At 40.1% G+C, this 24,665-nt stretch overlaps 1 protein-coding gene across 1 annotated transcript in view; it reads right to left on the minus strand.

Moving 5' to 3' along the window:
- dync2h1 (dynein cytoplasmic 2 heavy chain 1) overlaps positions 1–24,665 on the minus strand; it is a 130,862-nt gene that overhangs the window by 101,098 nt on the left and 5,099 nt on the right. The window contains exons 10-36 of the mRNA XM_080025000.1: positions 24,550–24,663; positions 24,326–24,437; positions 23,399–23,523; positions 22,974–23,149; positions 22,537–22,732; positions 22,291–22,386; positions 21,864–22,025; positions 21,073–21,171; positions 20,597–20,736; positions 20,142–20,370; positions 19,332–19,459; positions 18,775–18,890; positions 18,462–18,589; positions 18,068–18,217; positions 17,648–17,853; positions 17,238–17,393; positions 14,461–14,575; positions 13,948–14,118; positions 13,048–13,206; positions 11,207–11,275; positions 10,835–10,989; positions 10,477–10,609; positions 10,255–10,372; positions 9,965–10,077; positions 9,714–9,827; positions 6,658–6,808; positions 557–762 (exon numbers count right to left, since the gene is read on the minus strand). Coding sequence (XP_079881126.1) covers positions 557–762; positions 6,658–6,808; positions 9,714–9,827; positions 9,965–10,077; positions 10,255–10,372; positions 10,477–10,609; positions 10,835–10,989; positions 11,207–11,275; positions 13,048–13,206; positions 13,948–14,118; positions 14,461–14,575; positions 17,238–17,393; positions 17,648–17,853; positions 18,068–18,217; positions 18,462–18,589; positions 18,775–18,890; positions 19,332–19,459; positions 20,142–20,370; positions 20,597–20,736; positions 21,073–21,171; positions 21,864–22,025; positions 22,291–22,386; positions 22,537–22,732; positions 22,974–23,149; positions 23,399–23,523; positions 24,326–24,437; positions 24,550–24,663 — 3,837 coding nt within the window. The remainder of the gene's footprint in view (positions 1–556; positions 763–6,657; positions 6,809–9,713; positions 9,828–9,964; positions 10,078–10,254; positions 10,373–10,476; positions 10,610–10,834; positions 10,990–11,206; positions 11,276–13,047; positions 13,207–13,947; positions 14,119–14,460; positions 14,576–17,237; positions 17,394–17,647; positions 17,854–18,067; positions 18,218–18,461; positions 18,590–18,774; positions 18,891–19,331; positions 19,460–20,141; positions 20,371–20,596; positions 20,737–21,072; positions 21,172–21,863; positions 22,026–22,290; positions 22,387–22,536; positions 22,733–22,973; positions 23,150–23,398; positions 23,524–24,325; positions 24,438–24,549; positions 24,664–24,665) is intronic.

The raw sequence follows: 24,665 nt of genomic DNA on the forward strand, positions 1-24,665 counted from the left end.
TTTTTTGGTGATTTTGATGGCATCAGTAAGAGGCTCACATATGATGCACATATTTTCAACTATCTGTAACTGTTTATTGGGTTTAACAAAGCATGTATGAATATGGTACCTGAGACTACATTGTGTGATATAACAAGGGTATGTAAGTACTAAGCTTTAATTATCTTTTCATCAAGCTTTTACTTATAGAGTTTGGAAAAATAGAGAGATGTGCATGCATGAGCACTTCTAATATGTTATTTGTTGAGGAATTACAGAGAATGTAAACTGAATGCACAGTATTTGATTATATGGAACAAATAACAGATGGCTGAAATGTGATCACGGATGTGAGTCGATTAATAAGTAAGTCAATCTACAAATATTTTATCCAATCTGGGCTTTTAGGTAATAATTATTGTCATTCATAGAGTATAAATACACATTTTCTAATAACACAACTGAGTTATAAATATCCGTTATTACTCAAGAAACATCAGTGTGTGTTTTGGAGTGTTCAATTGTGATCAATTAAAAAAGATAAATGTTTGCAACTGATGTCCACGTGCTTACACACCTGGTATTCATACGTATAGCTGAACTGTGCATCCACCATATGTATGAGGCAGCATTTGTCACTTCCCATGTAGAAGCGAAGCTGTTTCTTCCAGGCCCAGGCATCAGCACTGGTGACTCCGGCCTGGTTCAGTTGCTTCACCACGCTGATGTTGTGAATAATATCCAGGATCAAGGCCTTCAGCTTCAACTGCAAGATACTGGACTCTGTGCAGGAAGACATATCAGAATTAGAAAAAGTTGTGCATGATTATCTATATGTGCTTTCATAAACGAGGATTTGTTTTTGTAAATATCAAGACATTAATCAACAAGACCAAACTAATATGGCCTTTTTAAATGAAAAAAGATATATACTGTATACAGTACAAGAGTATATTACTGTTGGTTCCGAGCAAAAACTTAACTTTCAATTCAAGATCTCAGAAATGTGACTTTTTCTGTGTCCCTTTCATGATAAATTACATTAAATATGTTCTATGTATTACTACAAAAACTTAAATTTATCACTATTATATTTAGTATATTATGCTTAATGTTAATCCCAGGTCATTAAATAATCCCAACATACACTTCTTCTGCTATTATTGTAAGCAGATAGAATGGCAATAGCCCCGTATGTTACCACAGCAGCAGGTGTAATGAAGCTGCAAAGAAAAAATGCAGAATTGTATCGACCGGTAAGAAAAATAAATGGGACCACTCACTGTGTCAACAAACACATCTCAGGTTAAATTTCAGACAATGAATACAGCCAAAGCGCACTGACATTCTGGAAAATCAATATCACCAGCCCGCAATGGCTAACTGTCATAGATGATTGAACAAAATACTGAAATATGCAGTTAGGGCAATTTGGAAACAGCTTCATTGTTCCTTACTTGTCAAACAGCCCCAATTATCTACTATCCTATGTAGTTAGAAAAGAGAGCAGTGCCATAGCTGAGCAAAAAATAAATAAAATAAAAAGAGATAGAAAGGAATCATAAAAATAAAGTAAGAATAGTGTATTAAGTTTACTGAAATCGAACTCAGTTGTGTAAATGCATATATTGGTCTCACTTATTTCCAAACTTTTTATTAATGGATCCTTACTAAATATCGCTATTTATGCATACAAATATTCCTATATCAAAATTATAAGTTTAACGGCCCAGATATACTCAACAGAAAGTATATTTACTGCCAAACTCCTCAAACAACATTAGAAAATCTAGGATGGCTATAAAAAGGGAGGAGCTTTACATACAGACATTTTAGACTCAGATCTTTGAATCATAAAGTCTTTGGCCCTCATTTATCAATTTTGCGTGGAAACTGGTGCAGATTCTGGCGCAAATACCTCCCTACGCCAGGTATCGCGTGGGATTTATCAAACAGGCGTATCTCGCCAATCTCAGCGTATGCCAGGCCATTATTGATAAATGCGGCGGATGAAAACGAGCGTATCACGCCCCTATATTTTCTCAGTTTAGAGGCCTCGCCCAGAGGTTTTACGACATGGATATGCGCAATACGCCATTTCCCTGAAGTAGAAATTGACAGAATAACAGCGAAAATAGAAAAAAAAATAGTTTCATTTCGGAGCATTAGCCTACAAGCAGCATCAAAGAACGACAGAAGGCAGCAGTTAGGAAGGAAATAACTGCTGCGGTCAACAGCGTTGGTGTTGACTCAAAATCGCCACTAAAAAAAGCGTGTTGCTGTTCTGAAATGCAACCAACTGGGGGTGCGGGGCTGCGGGCATAATATAAGTGGTGGAGGAGAAAAAGACGCACCAACTGTCCAATAATGGTCCCCATAAAATAAATACACGTCTGCAGAGATTTGAATGATTAGAATGTATTGGCCCTTTTAGATAGCACTATTCAAAAGGGTTTTAAAAACGAAAAATAACACATTTTGCGTTATAGGCCTACTGTATGACAGCATGCGCTTTGCACGAGTGGTCAGCCCGGCCGTCAGCTGCACAAGCCGACCCGGCAGCGATCAGCTGTGAGAGCGCCCACCGTCCTGCTCCACCAGCAGATAGGAACAACGTGCCGGTTAACGGTGGAAATAAATTGCTCGCTTTAGCATCAATGACACATTAAAAGAGGAACTAACATCTACAAAGTGCGTCAAATAAATAAAATGTTAAGCTGAATGTTGTGCCGTGTATTTTTTTGTATCATAAAGAGCAGTGTATGTCTACTACATATTTAATACTTAGGCTAACATTTTGAATGAATGCAGCCCCTGTGCCTCAGTGTCCCCCCAGCTGCTCCAAGACGGAGACAACTGCCCTTACGCAGTCCAGGGTTCGACATAACGTATAGCCCGATGGCCCGGGGCCAGTAAAATCATATGCAGGGCAAGTTGATTGGCCAGTCACTGTCCCGCCCGGGCCAGTGACTGGCCAATCACAGTTCAGTATCTTTTTGTAGACAACATCATGGTTCATTGAAATGCGCGTTGAGAGTCGGAATGAAAGCAGTGTTTATTTAAGACTCAATATAATAAACCTAATATAAAATATATTTTTTAATGAAAGGCCAGTGGACAACCGATGCGTGGGCGTTTTGACAGGCGGAGCAACAAGCGGGTGCACTCGCTCCGTTGGCAGAGCTGCCTACCGTCCGCCTGCGAGTCGACAAATCAATCGACTTACTCTGCCCCCTTTCTTTCTTCCCACAGCAGAGGTTGAGGTGCAGAAAATGATAACTGCGCTTTTCCTTTATCTGCCGCCGTAATGTTACAGTATTTGCATCCAAGCCCCAATGGTAATACAAATGAGAGGCGTTATTTAAACGCTGTGAATGCGTCTCCGGTGATTGTGTCTGTTGTAGACAGAAACGAACGGAGGGACTCCGCTCACTGTACAGTTCCTATAGTCGCGCAGTTTGGCGCTGTGTTTTCAGGCTAGAGACATTCAATCAGATCGCGGAAGTATTTCCCATTGAAATCGCTAACGGGGAGAATATCCCCGGTTATTATTTTAGCCACAAACCACAGTTCATCTGCGCGGCGGCTCACTCGCTGGCGAGATCACACGGTGAAACGCTGCTATGCTCGGACGAAGGCATTGTGTGTTTCTAATGTGATTTAACGTCATAGTCTTAGACAAGCGTTTAACTTATGCTGCATATTTTGCACTGCATTGTTTTTTATCAATAGTTTGAAAAAATGGTCCCACACCGGACTCTTATGTGAAGCTGACACTTCATGGAGAAGTGACACTCCTGCAGCGCGCTCACGACCAGACGTGAACTCACATACACGGTGAAATCTCCCATTAAAAAAACGGCATAACCCACTGATTTTCGGATTTCTATTCTATTTTTAAAGTCAACTTGAGCGCAAGTGGAAAACCGGTCATTCGGTCGACACATTCACATCCCTAATGCATATAGAGAAAGTAATAAAAACAGCCTACCACACCACAAAGAATGATCAGACCTTCATCTCTTATTTATTTTTTATGTTTGAACATGACTTCTGCAGGTGAACTATTCATTAAACTGCCCAAATTCAAGAATAAAAACAACCATCAAACTACTGGACTTTAAAATACTGGCCGACTCTTTCAACATACTTTCAGTTGTAGGCTTCTAATTCAATATGTTTGCCTGGTTTTATATTATGTGTATGAGCAATCTCAACATTTCATATAATTAACTAAAAGAAAAATAACCAAATCTAAAGGGAATATCTATACTGTTACAGTATAGATATTCCCTTTAGATCTGGTTATTTTTCTTTATTTTTCTAATACAGGTAGCTATTATAATTATTGACTAAATTATGAAGAAAAAAAAAGTGTGTGCAGGGCCAGTGAAAATATACAAGGGGCCAGTAAAACTCGGATCCACTGGCCCGGCGGGCCAGTAGGAAAAAAAAGTTATGTTGAACCCTGCAGTCCCATGCAGCCCTCCTAAGTGGCCGGTGTGCGCACTATTGAATCAGCTCCTACTCAGCTGCACACCATAAGCTGCTCATTTTTAAGTGATTAATATCTTTATTTCGGTCTTATTTGCACTGCATTTGTATTATCTTCTAATAATTGTCCAACAAAGTCATCGGCTACCCGGCACAGCCTGCACTGCGAGTCCAAGCTGTTTTCAAATTTGCGTACACGAGCTGAGAGCTGGCGTGGGATTTGAGCGTACCCTACGCTCACGTCCATATTGATAAATGCCGAGATTTGCGTGGAAATGTACGTACACCCATTTTTCTGGTCTACGCAAGATTGATAAATGAGGGCCTTTCTGTGGAAACCTCACCAAATGTACACGCTCAGATTTATGTAGAATGGGTAATTAGATTATCCATTACTCTGGCTGCTTTAATCAGCACTGCCACTCTAGAGACTCTTCAGACTCTACCTGCTGTTTAAAGGGAGCAAAGAAATATATTAGAAATTAGTGCTATTTTAAGTGTGAGAGCTTTGAATGTACGACAGTCACATAAATTAACTTCATCATCTGTAAATATAATGGCCTCTGCCACAATGTCGTGCTTGATAGCAGATTTTCTACAACTATGTTAAAAAGGCAGAAGAAAAAAAGTAACTAATGGAGAAAATGTGGCCCCAGTAACACTTTGAGCATGTTAAATAAGAAGTATTTTCCATTGATACATTTTCATATGACAGAGAAATTTTGAATTTGGCAGCAATGTCCCGTGAAATGACACCACCACCAGACTTATGAAGAAGCTTTTTATCTCATGCATGAATAGGAAGCCTTGATTTAAATGTAAAAGTCTGTTTTTACAAATTGAAGATCTGTGAGGGGGAAAAAAACACAGCTGTCATGCTTTATGCAGCCATATATTCAGCCCAAATACATCAGATTAGCCTGGCAGCTAACACATCTGCAGCTGACTGGCTATCAAGAGATTCACACAAGAGCAGTCATTCGGCATTAATCTCTCTCACCCCAAAGTAACAACCGCAGATTTTGATCAGAGCTCAATCATTAACAACACCAGAGGGAGTCCGATAGCGGAACAAAAAAGCAAGTGTCAAGTGGCAACTGTTTAGAAGGATGGTACAGCAATTTTGAGAGGTTAATATTATCAGGAATGGGATCAGCACCCCAAGAAAAGCAAGAGAACAAAGAGCTAATGTCCATCAGAACCCATTTGGGGTTCTGATGGTCATTAGCTGACAATGTGTACACACACACATACACACACACACACGCACACACACACGCACACACACACACACACACACACACACCTTTCTTCATACTACCTCTATCATTATGTGTGTTTACTTTTATTTAACACACATGAAATACTTCCTGGCCATCAGCGCATGTTTAAAATGGTACAAAATACAGGCCTAACATATCATCAGCTTATAAAGTTGCAGTTGTTCGCAAACAATGTCCAATTGAATGTGTGTTCGGAGATTCCATTAACACAGTCAGTTTGTATATTACTAGTTAGCTAACAGCTACAGCTAACATTTTTAAAGTCAGTACATTGGCTTTTGGTGTAAAAAAAATAGACAAAAAAATACTTTAAGGGTCTGATTTAAAATACAGTGTAAATGGGAGTGGAGCTCTGAGAAAACAAACACTTTACATCCAGGTGAACCATGCCGGTAAATTGCTGTTGTTTGTTCAAATTTGCCATTTCACTTTGTTTCACTCATTATTTTGTTCATGCTGGAACAAAGAGACTGCGGCTAAGCTTCTCCGTCTAGTAGGACATTTGTTCAATGTTAATTAAAGCTGGGGTGGAGGATTTGGGGAGAAAATGGCAGTTGGGATAGAGATTTTAATCCAAATACCTCAACCGCTCCACTTGTTCTCTTTGGTCCCTCCCCTATGGTCCCTCCCTGACACGCTCTACACCAACAAAGTCGTGCCAAAGTCAATGGACAGTCCCAACAGCCAATAAGAACAGCGAATCGGAGCCTCGCACTTATTGGTCAAAGTGTCAGCTCATGTTAACTTTGACCAATCAGAAATCACATACCCCAGCTTTAAAGGCAGTAGATTTTAAAGTCGGTAACATTGGTATTTGGTGCAGCTATGAGGGAAGTTAAACCAGTCTAAAAGGACTCACATGTATTTACCAATGCATGCATACAAACACGGACAGAACTACCTGTGTTTGCGTGATCATCAGAGCTGGTGTCCACCGTAGTGTAGTGTTCTAATTTGGCACTGAGCTCAAGCTCCAGCTGCTGCAAACTTTGCTCTTTTAAAGCTCTCTCCACATCTTCAGTAAACTGGATTTGCTCTGCCAGACATAGAACCTGCACCAAAAATCAGATGGTTATTAGACAGTATAAGTCTATACGAGTCATAAGAACATTTTCATATTTCTAGTTCATAGGTGATTGACATCTTTTAGGACCAGTTCTTTTCACAATTTATATAAATAACATTGTTTCATCGCTAAAAAACTGTCACGCCCATTTGTATGCTGACGACACAGTACTGTATTGCATTTCTGATTCGGTGCACCAATCTATTCAGAACCTTCAAAGCTCTTTTAACACCCTGCAGGACTGTCTAGTGGACCTCAGGCTTGTTCTTAATACAGACAAAACCAAATATATGTGTTTCTTCAGAGCAAGAACTACAAATTTGAATGATTTTAATATTTTTACAAAGAATGGATTTTTAATTGAAAGAGTCACAGAGTACAAATATCTCTGCATCTGGTTAGATGATAAACTCACTTTTAATTTTCATATAAATAATCTTGTTTGTCGAGTACGACAAAAAATTGGCTATTTTTATAGGAACAAAACCACCTTCCCTTTATTTAGTAGGAAAAGGATTATTGAGGCAGTTTTCATGTCTGTCCTTGATTACGGTGATGTGGTTTATCGGCATGCATCACATTCATGTCTTAAACTCCTACACTCTGTTTTTCACTCTGCTTTAAGATTCATCACAGGAGATGCTTATGACACACACCATTGTCTTTTATATGAAAAGGTTGGGTGGTCCTCTCTTAAAGCAAGACGTGACGCACATTGGCACAATTTTATTTACAAAGCCTTGACCGGGAAGCTTCCTCGTTATCTAACAGAAATGCTGCAAATTTCAGATGGGCTTTATCAGCCCCGCTCCACTGACATGCTTACAGGGTTCAACATAACTTTTTTTTCCTACTGGCCCGCCGGGCCAGTGGATCCGAGTTTTACTGGCCCCTTATATATTTTCACTGGCCCTGCACACACTTTTTTTTTCTTCATAATTTAGTGTCAATAATTATAATACCTGTATTAGAAAAATAAAGAAAGATAACCAGATCTAAAGGGAATATCTATACTGTAACAGTATAGATATTCTCTTTAGGTTTGGTTATTTTTCTTTTAGTTAGCCTAATTATATGAAATGTTGATATTGCTCATACACATAATATAAAACCAGGCAAACATATTGAATTAGAAGCCTACAACTGAAAGTATGTTGAAAGAGTCGGCCAGTATTTTAAAGTCCAGTAGTTTGATGGTTGTTTTTATTCTTGAATTTGGGCAGTTTAATGAATAGTTCACCTGCAGAAGTTATGTTCAAACATAAAAAAAAAATAAGAGATGAAGGTCTGATCATTCTTTGTGGTGTGGTAGGCTGTTTTTATTACTTTCTCTATATGCATTAGGGATGTGAATGTGTCGACCGAATGACCGGTTTTCCACTTGCGCTCAAGTTGACTTTAAAAATAGAATAGAAATCCGAAAATCAGTGGGTTATGCCGTTTTTTTAATGGGAGATTTCACCGTGTATGTGAGTTCACGTCTGGTCGTGAGCGCGCTGCAGGAGTGTCACTTCTCCATGAAGTGTCAGCTTCACATAAGAGTCCGGTGTGGGACCATTTTTTCAAACTATTGATAAAAAACAATGCAGTGCAAAATATGCAGCATAAGTTAAACGCTCGTCTAAGACTATGACGTTAAATCACCTTAGAAACACACAATGCCTTCGTCCGATCACAGCAGCGTTTCACCGTTTGATCTCGCCAGCGAGTGAGCCGCCGCGCAGATGAACTGTGGTTTGTGGCTAAAATAATAACCGGGGATATTCTCCCCGTTAGCGATTTCAATGGGAAAGACTTCCGCGATCTGATTGAATGTCTCGAGCCTGAAAACACAGTGCCAAACTGCGCGACTATAGGAACTGTACAGTGAGCGGAGTCCCTCCGTTCGTTTCTGTCTACAACAGACACAATCACCGGAGACGCATTCACAGCGTTTAAATAACGCCTCTCATTTGTATTACCATTGGGGCTTGGATGCAAATACTGTAACATTACGGCGGCAGATAAAGGAAAAGCGCAGTTATCATTTTCTGCACCTCAACCTCTGCTGTGGGAAGAAAGAAAGGGGGCAAAGTAAGTCGATTGATTTGTCGACTCGCAGGCGGACGGTAGGCAGCTCTGCCAACGGAGCGAGAGTGCACCCGCTTGTTGCTCCGCCTGTCAAAACGCCCACGCATCGGTTGTCCACTGGCCTTTCATTAAAAAATATATTTTATATTAGGTTTATTATATTGAGTCTTAAATAAACACTGCTTTCATTCCGACTCTCAACGCGCATTTCAATGAACCATGATGTAGTCTACAAAAAGATACTGAACTGTGATTGGCCAGTCACTGGCCCGGGCGGGACAGTGACTGGCCAATCAACTTGCCCTGCATATGATTTTACTGGCCCCGGGCCATCGGGCTATACGTTATGTCGAACCCTGGCTTATGCTTTATGTTCCACAAGCCCGGTCTGAGCTGGGAAAGACAGCTTTTAGCTTCAGTGCCCCTGACTCCTGGAACAGCTTATAGCAACAAATTAAAATGAATACCATGATATCCTTTAACAAATTTAAACATGATGTCTTGAATCTGCCAAACTCTGGCTGTAACTGTTTTAATTAGACTATGTTGTACTTACCAACTTAATTCTGTTCCTAGTGACTCTACATCTCTGTCTGGGATGTTTCTCTTTACCAGCTTGTTGTGTATTTGTATTGTATATTGGGTTTGTATTTTTGTTTTTTGTTTCTTGACATTTGTTTCTCGACATCATTGTAAATGAGGGTCACCCCTCAATGAAATATCGAGTATAAATAAAGGTTAAATAAAATAAAACAATCTATGGAAAAAAACAGACATCGTATCTTAACATACAACTGGATTATGTGAAAATGGATCAATACCTGTGATGGGTATCGTGTGGGGTCCACCTCTCCTTTCTTCGCCGCTGACACACATTCATAGAGTAGCTGCTTCAGAGTCCCCTTCATTTCCATAGACAGCTCACCAAGCCAAACCTGGAAGAAAGGGAAATATTCTTACACACAGCCATTAACAGAGATGCTTTAAGTGTCCAATAAAATACGCTGTGCATCCATGACAGAACTTGCGGTACATTCATTCACACACATCTCCGCATAGCAGTCTGGTATACCTCCACAAGGCTGGAGATGCGTATGAGGTTTCTGAGTGGCACTATTTCTCCCTCCAAAGAACACATGGAGACTATGTGCTGGCACTCCTCATCAAACACAACACTGTGGATTCCTGCAAAGATAATATATACAGACACACAGAGATACCCTTTACTATCCAACTGTAATATGCTATGGAACAATGGATGGAAGAATAAGAGAAGAGCAAAAGACAACATAAAGCAGAAATTGAAAAGAGCAATGTGTAAGGAAAAAAAGAATACAAAATAGAACAAAACCAGTTTCTGACCTGCAAAGAGTTTCTTGAGGTGTGACTGGATGATCGTTGGGTTGGTTGCCTGACCAAGAATCTCTAAAAGATCATCATCTCCTATGAAATAGAATCTTGGGAAGGCAGAGCGCTTTTCCTGCACAATGACCACACACAATGGAAAAAAGGTATGAGTTATGTTGTGATGCTTATAACCCATGTTATACAAAGGTAGTCTTCGCACAAGAAAATAGTGTGTACCTCTAGGAACTCATTGAGAGACTTTTGGCAGCGCTGCAGTTGATCCAGTATGGTGACCAGTGAGTTCCTGATTCCAGCCCTGGAGCTCAAGGAAACAACTCTGTTGTCTCTCTGAATGTCTGACATTATAGACCTGTTGTCAATTTGGAGAAAGTGTTGGGAATGTGAAAAAAACATTTCGACACAGAACATTAATAGTTTATCAAACATTTGCTGTGCTGAAGGAAAAAACAAATACAAAACAAAACTAAAATAATAGGATATAGGTATAGAATTTTATTTGACAATAGATATTATTTAATACTTAAATCTTTAATTAGACATTAAAAAATATCTATATTCGGCCTGCACACAGTACCTGAAGTCTTCATCAACCCGTTTAAAGCGGGCTTCCTCCCGGGGCAACGCCCCTCGTCCAAAAATAGGTTCCAGATAAACCCAGCGTCTCTGGATGGCATTCAGACTCAGTAGGTATTCGTCTAAATCTGATAATCGAACCTCCCACAGACTGACCTGGAAATACACGTGACATTGGTTAGCGCCGCTTGATTGAGGATGTATAAGCCTTGACATATGGGTCAACCACATGCGCCAATACAAGATAACAGCAGTTAATTTTATTGAGTTAACACATGTTGTAAGTCTGGCGGGACTAACTTTTCCATGAGATAAGAATGAAGCACTTAAGACTAGAGAAGTGAATTCATTGATTCAAGCCTTTGAACCTGACCTTGTCTTGGAAGCTGCGGTAGTAGGGAGAGTCTTTCAGGGACTGCAGCAGACAGCGGTTATCCCCCACCTGGATGTGCACACAGTGGTGTTAAAGCCAATGTTTAATAATCACTTAGTCTTCATTTAATAGTGCAAGTGCTGCTCTGTATGCAGACTTCTCCTTTTTTATACTATCTTATTAAACAGCATTAAGGCCGAATTCCACCGGCTGCCTGTCCAGTCCTTCTCCGCTCCAGCAAGGCATCGGAGCTGTCAGGTTTTTACTTTAGTCAGTGTGTGAGGGTCCACTAGCTCCGCTGCACCGTGTCTCTGCTCCGCTGCTGCTCCAGCTGTCCAGTGAAATACGCACTGCTTCTATTTTTGCTGGATGCCAGAGCTCACTGCATCAATTTAGCACCAAACACATCGAGATAGACAGGAACACAGGCGCCGACAAAACAATAAAACCTCAGGTTAATTTTCAAAATAAGACACTCGGTGTTCACTGCAGGTAACAATCTCAAAACAGAGACACGATACGAGCATGTCCACTGTTCTTTCACTCGTTCGGATGGGAACAATAACCTTCCGTGCGTTTGTTGTTGTGTAAATACCACATATATAGAATCATATTATAAAGAGCGATTGCCCGTCACTTTTATTACCGCGGGAACTTCTCGGTCTCGCAACTCCAGCTGTTCAGTGGAGCTGGCCGTGCCTGCTTTGAAAACGGAGCCGGTGGGTGTTGACGGACGTGGGCGCACGGAGCAAAACCGTTGGACAACACACGCGCAGCCAGTGGAATTCCGGGGTTACACTCAGTCAAACAAAACCCATGAGATGCATAATATAAGAAAATTACAATGCATCATTCAGTAATCATCACGCTAACTATTATTGTTGAGTAGTCTCTCAAAATCAATTATAAAACTCAAAAGGTATAGCCAATATAAAGACTAATATGAAAATCAGCATGATAGGTTTCTTCATTCCCTAATTAAAAATAACTAATTCATTTTTAACTTGAAAACTAAAGTCATCTTTGTATTGTGACCAGCTCTGCTACATGAATATAGTTTCGCAGATACTACATGAGCAAATGTGCTACACAAGATAGCTTAAACAGGACTGTTGGATCAATTTCCACAATGTATGTGGCTGGGACAATGTCAAGAGCAGAAGAACTGCTTAACATTTGTCATAGTCTCCATCAAAGACTCATCAAGGAGGAGAAATTGGAATATCTTCGTGTCCGTGGCTTGTCGAAAAAAAAACATATATATTTGGTTGGAAAATCTGTCCCAGAGCCTAAAACTGAAAAGCACCATAGAGTTATTGGTGTTTTCCCTATAAAATTCTAATAATTATGAGCCATCACATTTTAACTGCTACATTTAAACACTTAATAAATCTTTAAGTGCATCATAGTGAACATTTAAATTAGTATTTATCTGCCTGCATTCAACTTTATGGCATTCTCTCTTTAGTTAACCAAGGCTGAGACAGGTTTACAGTTTCAACATCCTATGAGGATACATAGTCAAGTAATATGCTGAGGAATGTCTTATTTGCAGGCATGTCAGCAGCTAGTGGGAATGTAGAACTATTAAAACCAGTTGCACACCGTTCTCATTTGGGCAGATGAGCAAAAGTATTAAAGTGAGGCTAATAAAAACATAACCAGTTACCATCAATTGTAATTTATTTTACTGACTAAGCTTTTAATGACTGCCAAAGACTAACCCTGAGACAGTGTGGTATTAGGCACCAACTGTGTGTTTTGCACATATATACAGTAGGTATCAGGAACCTACTAGGTTACCTATCAGGTAACATAACAGTTTCTTTCTGTGTGCCTACCTGGTTGAGTATATCCTTCCAGTCCTTGATGAGGGTCAGAGTGCGCTTGCTGCTGTCTGTGTACTCAGTGAGGTTGAAAGTAGCTGCAGCTCCCCACAAGTCCAGCTCCCTCAGAGCTTCTCTGATTGTCACTTCTGCCTGAGCCCGACTGTTCAGGTCCTAAATGAACGCAAACACACACACACATAGGCTATGTCAGTGGTATTCACTCACCACTGTTACATTTTCAATTATTTTCATTAAAAACTGTGAAAGTGCAGATGTTTTATGTGGCTTGCCAGGACTAAAATGTGATGCGATAAAAAATGGAAGATAAGAGTAACAACTTGCTGATATGGAACTTCACTATACAATTACCTGTATCCAAGGTATGTTCATCTAGATGTTGATTCTCATTATAATTACTGAATCAGTCTGATAATAAATAATAGCACAGTGTAGATCAGTTAGAACATCCCTTAATGGCCTCAACAATACACAAAGGAAAAAAACTAAGAATAATTTTGCATGATAGGTAGATTTTTAAATGCAATATCCAAGTTTGAAATTAAAACCAAAAAGGTTGGTTGACCACTGAATGTCAAAACACACAGGAAAACTGCAAACTCTCCCAAAATGATGGTTAGGGATATCTAAGCCCAAGATATCACTGTTTTCTGGTGCTGTTCGGGATATGGCTGCATGAGTTAAATTTGTAAGAGTGATACAAATATCTGAATTTGTGATAAGTATTTTGTTCATAACACAAAAAAATGCCAATATCAATTCCTTATTTGCTGCTGCCCCCTAGTGTCCCTAGTCAATTATTGTGGATTTTAATTTAAAGAGATGTTTGCGTCTATAGAAGTTTGTGCTTCAACCCAGTATGTATACGATTTGCATGGGTGAGTGTGTACTCACCTTGAGCTCCAATGCCTTTTCAACTATGGTATTAGCCACACCGAGGAGGTCACTAAAGGTCAGCCTCTCTAAAGTCGTCCCTCTTGGAAGGCCGAGCAAACGGAACATGTCCAGCCAATGGTCCTGGGACAAGTTCTCCCCGCGCACATACTTCAGCACTGGGACCATGTTCTAATGATGCGGACAAAAAAATTATTAAACTTTAAAAACTAGCATTTTTCCCTTTAGCATAAAATGTGTCTTAAACAGTGAAGACTTTGACTTTGGTTATCGTGTGTCCTTTTTTCAAAAAAATGTAAGCAAATGAATGCATATAAATTGAATCTGTTAATTCCATGACTGATTTACATTATAAAAACCCTTGCAGGATTTAAGAAGGCTGAAGTGAGTGAGTGTAGTGTCCAAATCATTAACAGTATAGCCTCTTAGCCCTGCTTGAGGATCTTGACTTGTAGCCTTGTTTGTCTACAACAAATATACTCAAACTGAAAAGAAGACTGTGCTACTGTCTACCTTGTATTTGTCCACTTCTCCTTGCAGTTTAACAGACATGGCAGTAGGCTGCTCCAGCTTCCTAAGCCTGTCCTGCCAAATAAACAAAAACTCCTCAAACACGTACGTCTTACTCCTGTAAAACAGAAACACACATGTTAACACATAATTGAATTCGAAGCAGAACGACTAAAAAAACTTAAGACTTAACCCTTTAGGCGCCGGGTATTATTTTTAAAAATACTAGATTTTGACACCTACATTTCAGAAGGCTCTGGATTGAAAGTGGTTTGAGATAGAGACAAAGTGTAAATGAGACAAATATTGAGAATGACCTAAAGTTTATCTAGGGAGTAATTTTTTCCATCTAATTAGCATATTATGACGTCATATGGCGGCGGCCATGTTGGATTATGTCATTTCCATGAAATACCTGATATTTTGAAATAGAGTTGAATTTATTTCATCAAGTTCACCCCCTCCATCCATTTGTTATGATGTCCACTATGTTGTAAGCCAACAGTTGTACACTAGAACTAGAACTACACCACAAAACAGGCACTTTTTATGATTTTAGATTTTTTACCCATTTTAATTTACTTTTGTCTTCTATTATTATGATTATTATTATTACCATTATAATATGATAATATGAATATATATATATATATATATATATATATATATATATATATATATATATATATATATATATATATATATATATATATATTAGAGGTGGGCATAGATTAATTTTTTTAATCTAGATTAATCTAGATTAATTTTGGAATTAATCTAGATTAATCTAGATTAAAATGGCTCATTTGAATTCATTCATAATATGTGTGTGCTCCTAAATAATGACTCAAAGTAAGTCTTTGAGAACGTGTTTCTCAAGCCAGGTGGCGCATCAGACCAGGGGCTCATCTCCTGTGCAGGTGCACACCTAATGCATCAAGTTAACTTGCGTGCAGAAAGAGGATGTCACGGAACTCATGTCCGTTAGCTTTTCAATATAAGACTGTCAAAATAAAAGTCCCGCAAAACAATCGTTATTTTGGGGATTAACTTCTCCGCGTGAGAAATTCGAGTTGTAGGCTAGCGTGTGAGAGTGTGAGCTGGTTGATATGAGTGTGTCTCACGGCCAAAAGGGTGAGACTTGGCAGCTCTGTCAGTTGTCAAACAAAGCGGACGGACGTGGTCTCTATAGCAACGAGATCAGCTGAGCTATCACTGATAAAAAAAAATATTGTTTCCATAATGATTTCCATAGCCTTAAGCCATAGGCTAGCCTACATGTTGTGTAATTCAGCGATTTTCAACCTTTAATGAGTCGAGGCTATGCATTGGCTTTGGCGATTTCCCTTGCCTCTTTTTTTTCTCTCCACACAAACCTCTCCCATTGCACACACGCATGCCCCGGCCGCTTCCGAGAGCACAGACTGTTAGAACTCCTACAGTAAACCAATTCCGCATTGCACAAGGTGCAAACAACCTTGGTCTTGTCGAGGTTTCCATTGGGAAGCTTCTTAAAAATACATTTTCCCTGAAGCAAACCCGGCGGCTTCCTAGCTGCATCCATGTCAGCACGTTACGTTTGATGTGGTAGGCTACACAGGTGCGAAGTCGGACTCGTTCTGACTCGTGCACTACAGTGCAATTCGGCCAGGTATACATCCGCGCTAAAATAAGAGGAACAAGAGATTAACGGCGATATTTTTTTTTATCGCCGATAAGAGTCTGGCGTTAACGCAGCACGTTAACGCCGTTATCGGCCCACCACTAATATATATATATATATATATATATATATATATATATATATATATATATATATATATATATATATATATATATATATATATATATATATATATATATATATTCATATTCAATAGTTTTTTTCTCTCTGTTGTGTACTTGATGTATTTGCATTGAATATTGTATGTATTGTTGTTTTTCCTTGAATTTGTTTGAACTCGACGTCATTGTAAATGAGGGTCACCCCTCAATTGGTCTCGAGGATAAATAAAAGTTAAATGAAATGAAATGAAAAATACATTTATATAATGCTGCGTCACATGGCTGCACCACTGCTGCGCATGGACGCACCGGGGCCGTAGAAAGAGTGCACACTAACTCCCTACTTTTGCTTGCCATATTCTCTCAATAACTCCTAAATCCAGCTTCAGCATAAATAGCTTAGTGGCACACTATCTCCGATTTCACACCCAACAACTGCGCGATTCATTTGCAGCCTGGACGCGGAGGTGTGTCACCTCTCTGCTCTGACGGCCGGCTCGGACTGCTCCGAGGGGCTGCTCCGAGACTGACCGCCTGTCAGTGCTTTTGGTCGGGGAGGGGCTCGCGGCAGCACCCGCTGCTCGTTGAGCAATGAGCACAGTAACTGCAGAGTGAAACGTGCTTTCACGTCAGAGTCTCCAAACACCACAAAAGTTTTCAATACAACCAGAAAAAATCGCTAGGAGGATATGACAAAAAAAAGTTTTGATGGGATTTTTTTTTATTTTATTTATTTTTTTGGATGGGATTTCCGGATTTCCGCGAATATTTTGCATTGAAGGATGACGTTTTTCTGAGCTAAGGTCTAGGTATGGGATGTCTGCCAACTAGTGGAGGGGAGTTTGAACAAAATATAACACTCTATTTAGAGAAAACAGCTGTTTGATTCAGTAAAGCGTCTTGTCGCAATTTTGCGACTTTGGCGCCTAAAGGGTTAAGTTCCTAAATAATAAGTCATAGATTCATAAACAGCAGGACTAAACATAACCCACTACCTGAATGTGATCCAGTCCTCCTCTGCCTTTTCTGTGAAGCCTTGCTGCCACTCCTCATACAGACCCCACATCTGGCTGTACTCCTCCATGTCTCTTTTTGTCTCTTCTGCCAGAGAGAAATCTGGAGCCTCCAGGTCAAAATATGTACAGTCCTCCCTGAGAGAGAAGAGGAGAGGAAGTTTGTGAATTATAAGTGAAGTTTGTGGCTTTCTAAATGGCTATAGTATTTTCTGATCTGTAGTTAAGTTAAAATTAAAAGACATCAACACAAAAAGGATTTATACGAGCCATCCCTGGCCACAACATAACCGCATTTCATCCAAGCCCAGCACTCTCTAAAAATGATGAAGGTGATAAACATCCTTATCAGCTGTCCCGACTCACTCGGTAAAGATAAATTCAACACTTACAGCAGTTTACTGCGCACAAGCTCTAGCTCCTGGAACTCTTGCTGCTTGTCCTTGATAGTCTGGAGGCATGCTAGAAGGGCAGCATGATCCCCACTCTCAAGTGTCTCATCTTTAGGCTTCAGCTGGTCCCAGCGCGCCTTAAAGCGCTCCAGATCTGCCCTGTAGGCTTCCATACGACTAGCGGTGTTACTGCGCATCACTTCCACCTGAGGGAGGGACAGGGAAGGAGAAAAGAAAGAGTACACAGCCAGAGACAGAAAGGAAGTGTGATTGGGTGAATGGACAAAGTGAAAAAGGAATAGATGGAGAAAAGAAAACTTTACTTTTTTTAGACTTTACATAAAGAGGTCGTAGAAGAAAGCTGCTGCTACAGGAAAATATGAGTGTTTTAGCTGTGATCCAACAAGTGTGAGTTTGCACCTGTTCTTTGATCATGAGCTGGTGGCTCTCCATGACAAGCTCCAGTTTGTCCCACTTGGCCCTCAGTGTGGACAGTGAGTCCAGTCCGGCTCCAGCCACTGACCGCAGCAAGCGGTTCTTCTCCTCAGCAGACTGGAACTGAGGTAAGATCTATACATATACAGTATACTAAGTTAGTAAAATACACATTTATATGTCAAACTCGAAATTTGTAAGAAGACATGCAGAAATGCCCATACACTTGTGAATCCATGCCATAATTTACATACTGACAAAAAATATGTTTCTGAACATGACGTATTTGGGGGAAATTTGCTCAAATCTAAAGCATTAGTAGTAATACTAAGATTCAAAAAAAGTTCCTAGTCAGAGTTTAGGAGCATGTGTGTCATACTTCAGGTTTGCGGGCTAGTATGTGGCAATATTTGCCACTGGCTGCACCAATCTCCTCCATGCTGTCTGGTCGATTGGACAAGCTCTCCATTGACTCTGAAACAAAACTGTCTATGGCCTGTGTGTGGCCTGCAAACAAAAGAGAAGAAGACACCCACAAAGGAGAGGAAAGAAATGGAAGTTGGGATAGGTTTTGCTTGTGATCAGTGTACAGTACACCAATAGATTAGCTTTATTTGCTAATTCAATTGGGAGTTTGTTAAGCATATACAGGCAAGTAAAAGTAAAAACACAATGGAATTTTCTGTCTTTACCTTGTATGGACTTCCTGAGTGAAAAGAGCAGCATGTCAAACAACCTCTGGATGAGGTCATCGATGGCGGCTTTTACGGGCTCACAGTTGACGGTAATACAGTCGACTTTCTCCTGACTGACAAAGGAGCCAGTGAGGATCATAGCCAGTTCATTGTTGGAATGTAAATTTCACCCTGTTTATGGTTTCAATTAACTTTGGGAACTTTCACCATAAGAACCTTATCAGAGTGAAAATCAAAGTGAATTTAATGCCACTAGGGTAAATAAAACGTAATCTCCATATGGATAAAGAAGAAGCTGATATTCAAGCTGACATTTAATTTTAACAATTCAACAGCCTTTAATTCAAAATAGATGATATTGACACTCACTATTATCTATTTTGAATGGTTAAATGTTGAGCTTCCTGATTATTTTTCGCAAACGTTTTGCAATTAAATGCTAATGATTTTATACATTTTTGAGGGGGAAAAGTGTGACCTTTGCCTGTGTTTGGTTTTCCATCAAGCTGGTATGAATTGTTATATTTACTTGTGTATTATTTTTTTATATGTACCTGGGAAGACGTTCTGACTCCTTTCCTCTGGCTTTCAGCGCCTTGAAGTTTCTCTCCCAGTCTTGCACGGAGCTCAGATGCTTCTCTACTAACTTCTCTAAATCAACCTGACCGAGCACCACCCACTCCTACAACACAAACACACAGATTCACAGTGGTTGGGCGCATTTCCCCATTTTAAACGTGCCTATGTCAATGGTAACATGTAATAACATACTTTAGATGAATAAATAAAACAGGAACTACAGGGGGGACAAAAGAGAAGTTGGTTTTGGCTGGGGGCCTTCCCCCTGTGATTTAGATACGCATGGCTGCAGACAGAGGGGAAAAGATCATAACACGCTGCCCACTGCTGTACATGAATACAGAAGCATGAGTAATCCAAGGTGCACTCTTTCAAAGAAAACTGCACAGAAATGGCATGCTGCAATGCTTCAATGAACAAAAAAAAGGTTGATCAATTAACATTTGTGTGAAAAACAATGTTGTAATGTCAGTGTTGTAATAGAGCATTCCAGCAGGGCTATTAGAAGTGTTTTAAAAAACTATTTCACAACTGCCAAAATAAACTATTCATCAATTTGTACAAAGCAGCTGTTAGCTAACCAGGCTCAAATCTATTTAGCAACAAAGAACATCAGACTTGCCACAGAATGCAAGTATAATCCATTAAAATGTTTTTTTTGTATAGTGATAAATACCCAACAAACTAAAATCCTCGTCAAACCTTTCATAACATTATACAGATGCTTTTTTACAGGAAGAGGATGGTTGGTTAAAAATCTATTCATTATCACTATAGATATCAACCTTGAACTTGTGTTGTATGGCCTGCAGGCGGCTGAAGAGGTCCTCTGCCTTGCTGAAGATGGTCAGGAACCCGGAGGCATTTCTGTCAATCATGATGCTGAAAATAAGCTCCTCCCCCTGGGCACTGACTCCTTTGAACTGGTTTGGGATTGAGATGAACCTCTTCATCTCCCTAAAATAGCGTGCTCGCACCTCCTCGAATGGAGGGCGGAACTGCAGACGGCCCTGTCTATTCACGTGAAAGAGAGGAAAAATGTAAAGGTTAAGTTTTTCCATTAACCTGCACAAATCAATCATATTGTAGGAGAGATAGAAAGGCAAGGATCGAAATGGTGACATAGCCAATAATTAAAAAGTAGGAAAAGAAAGTCGCTACTAGCGGTTCAAAATAAGGAATAAGAGAATCAACCGAAATAGTGAAACAGAAAATTGGACAACTAAAAGTGTACACTGACTTGAAAGTGAGATCTATGTGTATTTCTGGCAGGTTCTTGTTCAGAGCTTCTAGTCCCGTCTGGTACTGATGTTCAAGAGCCTTGTATAGCTGATGGTTCCAGTGCTGGCGCCATGCCCGCATGTCATCAGACCTGAAGCCCTGTACAAACACATACTGTGTATACTTAAGCTCTCAAAGGAAGACAAGTAGGATGTGTGGTGTGCTGCTTTGTGTATTTCTAATGAAAAGCTTAGTAATAAACAGTTCACAATTCACAATAATAATCACAGGTAACCACAGAGCTGCCTGGTGAACTTTGTTTCTCTTAATGTTTATAGGTTAAAAAAAGGAATAACAATAGAACAAACTTTGCACCAAGAAGACATTAAATCTGTGATTATGATTTACAGAAAAAAATTGTATAAAATGATAGTTATAAAAAGAAAATGATAATAATGTATTCTGTAAAAATGTACTTCTGACTCTATTGGATACCTGAGCCTCTAGAGTGGCAAAGCCAGTACGGAGGTCCTGAAGGCCATCCTTCCATCGCTGTTGATGTCTCAGTAGGTCTACATTCATCAGTGTGACCACCTAAGAATTGTAGGTGTGAAAACAAACACACAGAACAGCAAAATGTTAGAAACTTCTCTCAGATTATGATTCCAAAGCAATGTGGTCACAATAAATAATTCAAAATTAGTGGGTTAAGCCCCTATCTCACTGGGCTGCGACTGTTTGCGACAAGTTGGAGACTTCATTCGCAAACGAGTCTCTAAACTGTCTCCAAACGTTCGCGGAGGTCTCAATTTCCTCGCATGAGTCGCAGAGCCGCGCAGTCCTGTCGCATGAATTTGAACATGTTCAAAAAAAGTGTGCGACTAATCTGTCTCAAAATAGTCTCAGAGTGGTCGCATGTGTCTCAAACGCGTCGCAAACCCTTCTCAATTTAGTTTCCGCGAGTCAGAAAGTGCGAGCAATGTGAGACAACTTTGCGAGGGGTTGGCGACATATGAAACTAAATTGCGACTGATTTGAGACAAAATTGAGACGGTCGTGAGACGTTCGCGAGACATAAATGCGACCTCCTGGCAAGTGTTGGGCAGGACATTCGCAAACGTGTCGTGAGGAACCAACTCAGTGAGACTGCAAGTGAAAATTGTCGCTAATTTGCACATTTTGTCGCAATTTTGTGTCTCCAACTTGTCGCACACTGTCGCAGCCCAGTGAGATAGGGGCTTTATCTGCCTCTGTAATACAGTCAAAATGTCACAGCATGCTAGCACCTTGTCAATAAAGTCAGTATGCCATTTGCGTAACTTCCTGTTTTCGGTGGAGAGTTTCTCCGCAGAAGATTGCAGCTTGGTAATGTACACTTCCAACTCTTTGGGATTGTCCCAGGTGATCTGCAGTTTACCACCAGATTCCTTTGACTGAGAACGAGGATTCTAACAACAAGAAGCAGAAACGTTATCTCCAGTTTAGGTGACAATATCAAAGCCTGGCATAATTCATAGCAAATAAGTAAGTTTATTGTGGAAAACATGTTTGTGTGTTAAATAACTTTCAGAAAACAGATTCCTATACTTAGTATAGGAATTATTTTGTATGATTCATGCTCACAATAAACTAGTAATTCAACAACTTCCAATTGTCTTTCCATAACTATAGATTTTATTAAAATTGCATGTTAAAAACATTTAACATTGATACCTTGATGACCTGTTCAAAGGCCAGGGCAAGACCAAGCATCATGGGTCTCTGAGAGGGAATCATCTGCTGGTCAATGGTGTTGTAGAAATGGGCAACCTGGAAAAGCAGTAACAATTTGTTACAATATGAGCTTAAGACAAAGTCAAACAGAATGAATGGAACAGGAAAACAATGAAGAAAGAAGATATGTATGTGTGTCTGTGCGTGTCTTTGTGTCTCTATGTGTCTCTTGACCTTGACTCTCACCTGTTTTAGGACAATGGCTTGTCTGTAGAATTTGTCTGCAGTATTAGCAGCTTGTTGTATCTTGGCTGGGATGGGAAAGCCCAGTGCAGAGAGCTGTCTGACCTCCCTGAGCAGGCTGACCAGCCTGTCTGAATACTGGATCTTCAGCCTGCCGTCCCCATGGTCCAGGTCCATCACACGGTTACTGGCCTGGAGACTACACAGAGGACACGGATTGGATTGGAGAAATACAGAAATGAGAATTAGACTAAGTCAGCACCTATTCCAACTGTCCCTTGATTAATGTTACAATCACAAATGAGAGGATTTTATTAGGAACTGCATGAATGTTGCTGTCCTTAACACAGTGACAGATAAATCAACCTAAATTCTTTCAGCTGCAATTAAAATGGAATTCAGTATAACCCTGAACTTTAACAGTGTGAAATTGTTCCAACCTGATCCCTGACTTAGGGTCAGCCAGTCCGGACAGTATATCTCTTGACCAATCCTCAAACTGTTCCTGTTCATATGCCCTCAGAACTTCCAGCACGTCGTCACAGAAATGCAGGAACCCTTTGAACCCGGACAGGTCAGAAAGCAATGCCTCAGCTATGCGGACTGAGTCCTCAACCTAATGTACCCAGGAATATAGAAAAGACAAAGGAATCAGTACACACTATGTTTTATCATCAAAGGAATTATTTGTATTTGCAACATCAGCAACGAGTTATATTGTCAGTCATTTTCATAAATGTACCATCTGTCTATTTATCTGATCGTACACATGGAAATCAACAATAGACTAGAAAGTCCATGCTAAAAGGAGGTTCATTCACAGACAGCAAATGTTCACATGTGAACAGAAAAGAACATCATTTACCTTATGTATGAGCTGTCGGACCCAGACAATTTTGTTAACCACCTCAGGGAGGTTCCTGCCAATAAGTGGCCCAGACTTGTCTCCAGGGCCACCGTGGCAACGACTCTCAAAATCCGTCTTCAGGCCTAAGAAATCAATAGAGAGGTGGCAAAGATGAGGCGCATCAATATGCTGCCACTGACTTCCCCATGTCCTTAGCATTCAGCTACCACTTTTATTCCATGGGACTTAATATGGGCAAGCAAGTACAGCGTCAGCAGAATTATTTTCTTTTTTAGGGACAGAGCCTTTCCATGACAGGACACCTATTACTATATCCACTGGGACATCTTACAGTCCCATTTAAACTAAAGTATTTCTGAAAAACCCTAAAGAGCGAGTATCTTGAAATGTAAAGGGATTTCCCCTCAGATAAAATTACTCAAATAAATCAAGAAAATACCTGGGTGTATTTCTGTCTATTTGTTCAGAATTGATTCAGTTAAGATTCTAAGAAAGAATGTGTTTTCTGACAGAAATGTTGGCATTTGGGCACTGAGGTAGTAAAGTACCATACCTTTCCCTCTGAGCTGGTTGTCATAACTACTGCTGTGGTGACTGCGTTGATAAATAGGACAAACACCAATAACTAACTTCCTGTTGTTATCACAACACTGGCATCCACCTGTCCCTACCTGTCCCACACCTCATGCATTATATTTACATCACATTTCTCCCTCCGCCCCTCCCCTTAAATTCTCCTGAGCCTCGAGTTTGAAAACTTCTCTTGAGAATAAAACTCAAACATAAATATGCAGCATTCTTAAATTGTGAGTCCAGTCAAACGTGAACTGGATTTATTACAATTTGATGGGTTTTGCTCCCCTGTGTAGGTTCAATAACACAATAACAGAAGCAGACATAAGCGCTTGAGGCAAAACAGTGTACCTTTGTTGTAGTCCAGCAGTCTGGCCAGTAGGGTCTCTCTCTCTGACTGCAACTGTTTGCTGATGGTGGGACGTCTGATCAACTCCTTGTGCTTTTGAAACACCTGCAAAAGCTAAACAACAAACAAACACATGCAGAGGCAAATACAGTAAGTTCCCACATCCAAACACAGCTACACTCAATAGTTTTCGACCTGAACTGAAGTAGTGTGTCTCACTGCTCACCTGCTGTGGGTTGTCCTGCACATCAGCAATGTAGCTCTTTAGTCTGCCAGCAACCTCCTGCTCTGAAGGAGCCATCAGGCGCTCAAACTGAGCCACTGCTGCTCTCCAAAGAGGCT

The sequence above is a fragment of the Ammodytes marinus genome, assembly GCF_949987685.1.
Source record: "Ammodytes marinus genome assembly, chromosome: 3".
In the NCBI taxonomy this organism is placed as follows: Eukaryota; Metazoa; Chordata; class Actinopteri; order Uranoscopiformes; family Ammodytidae; genus Ammodytes; species Ammodytes marinus.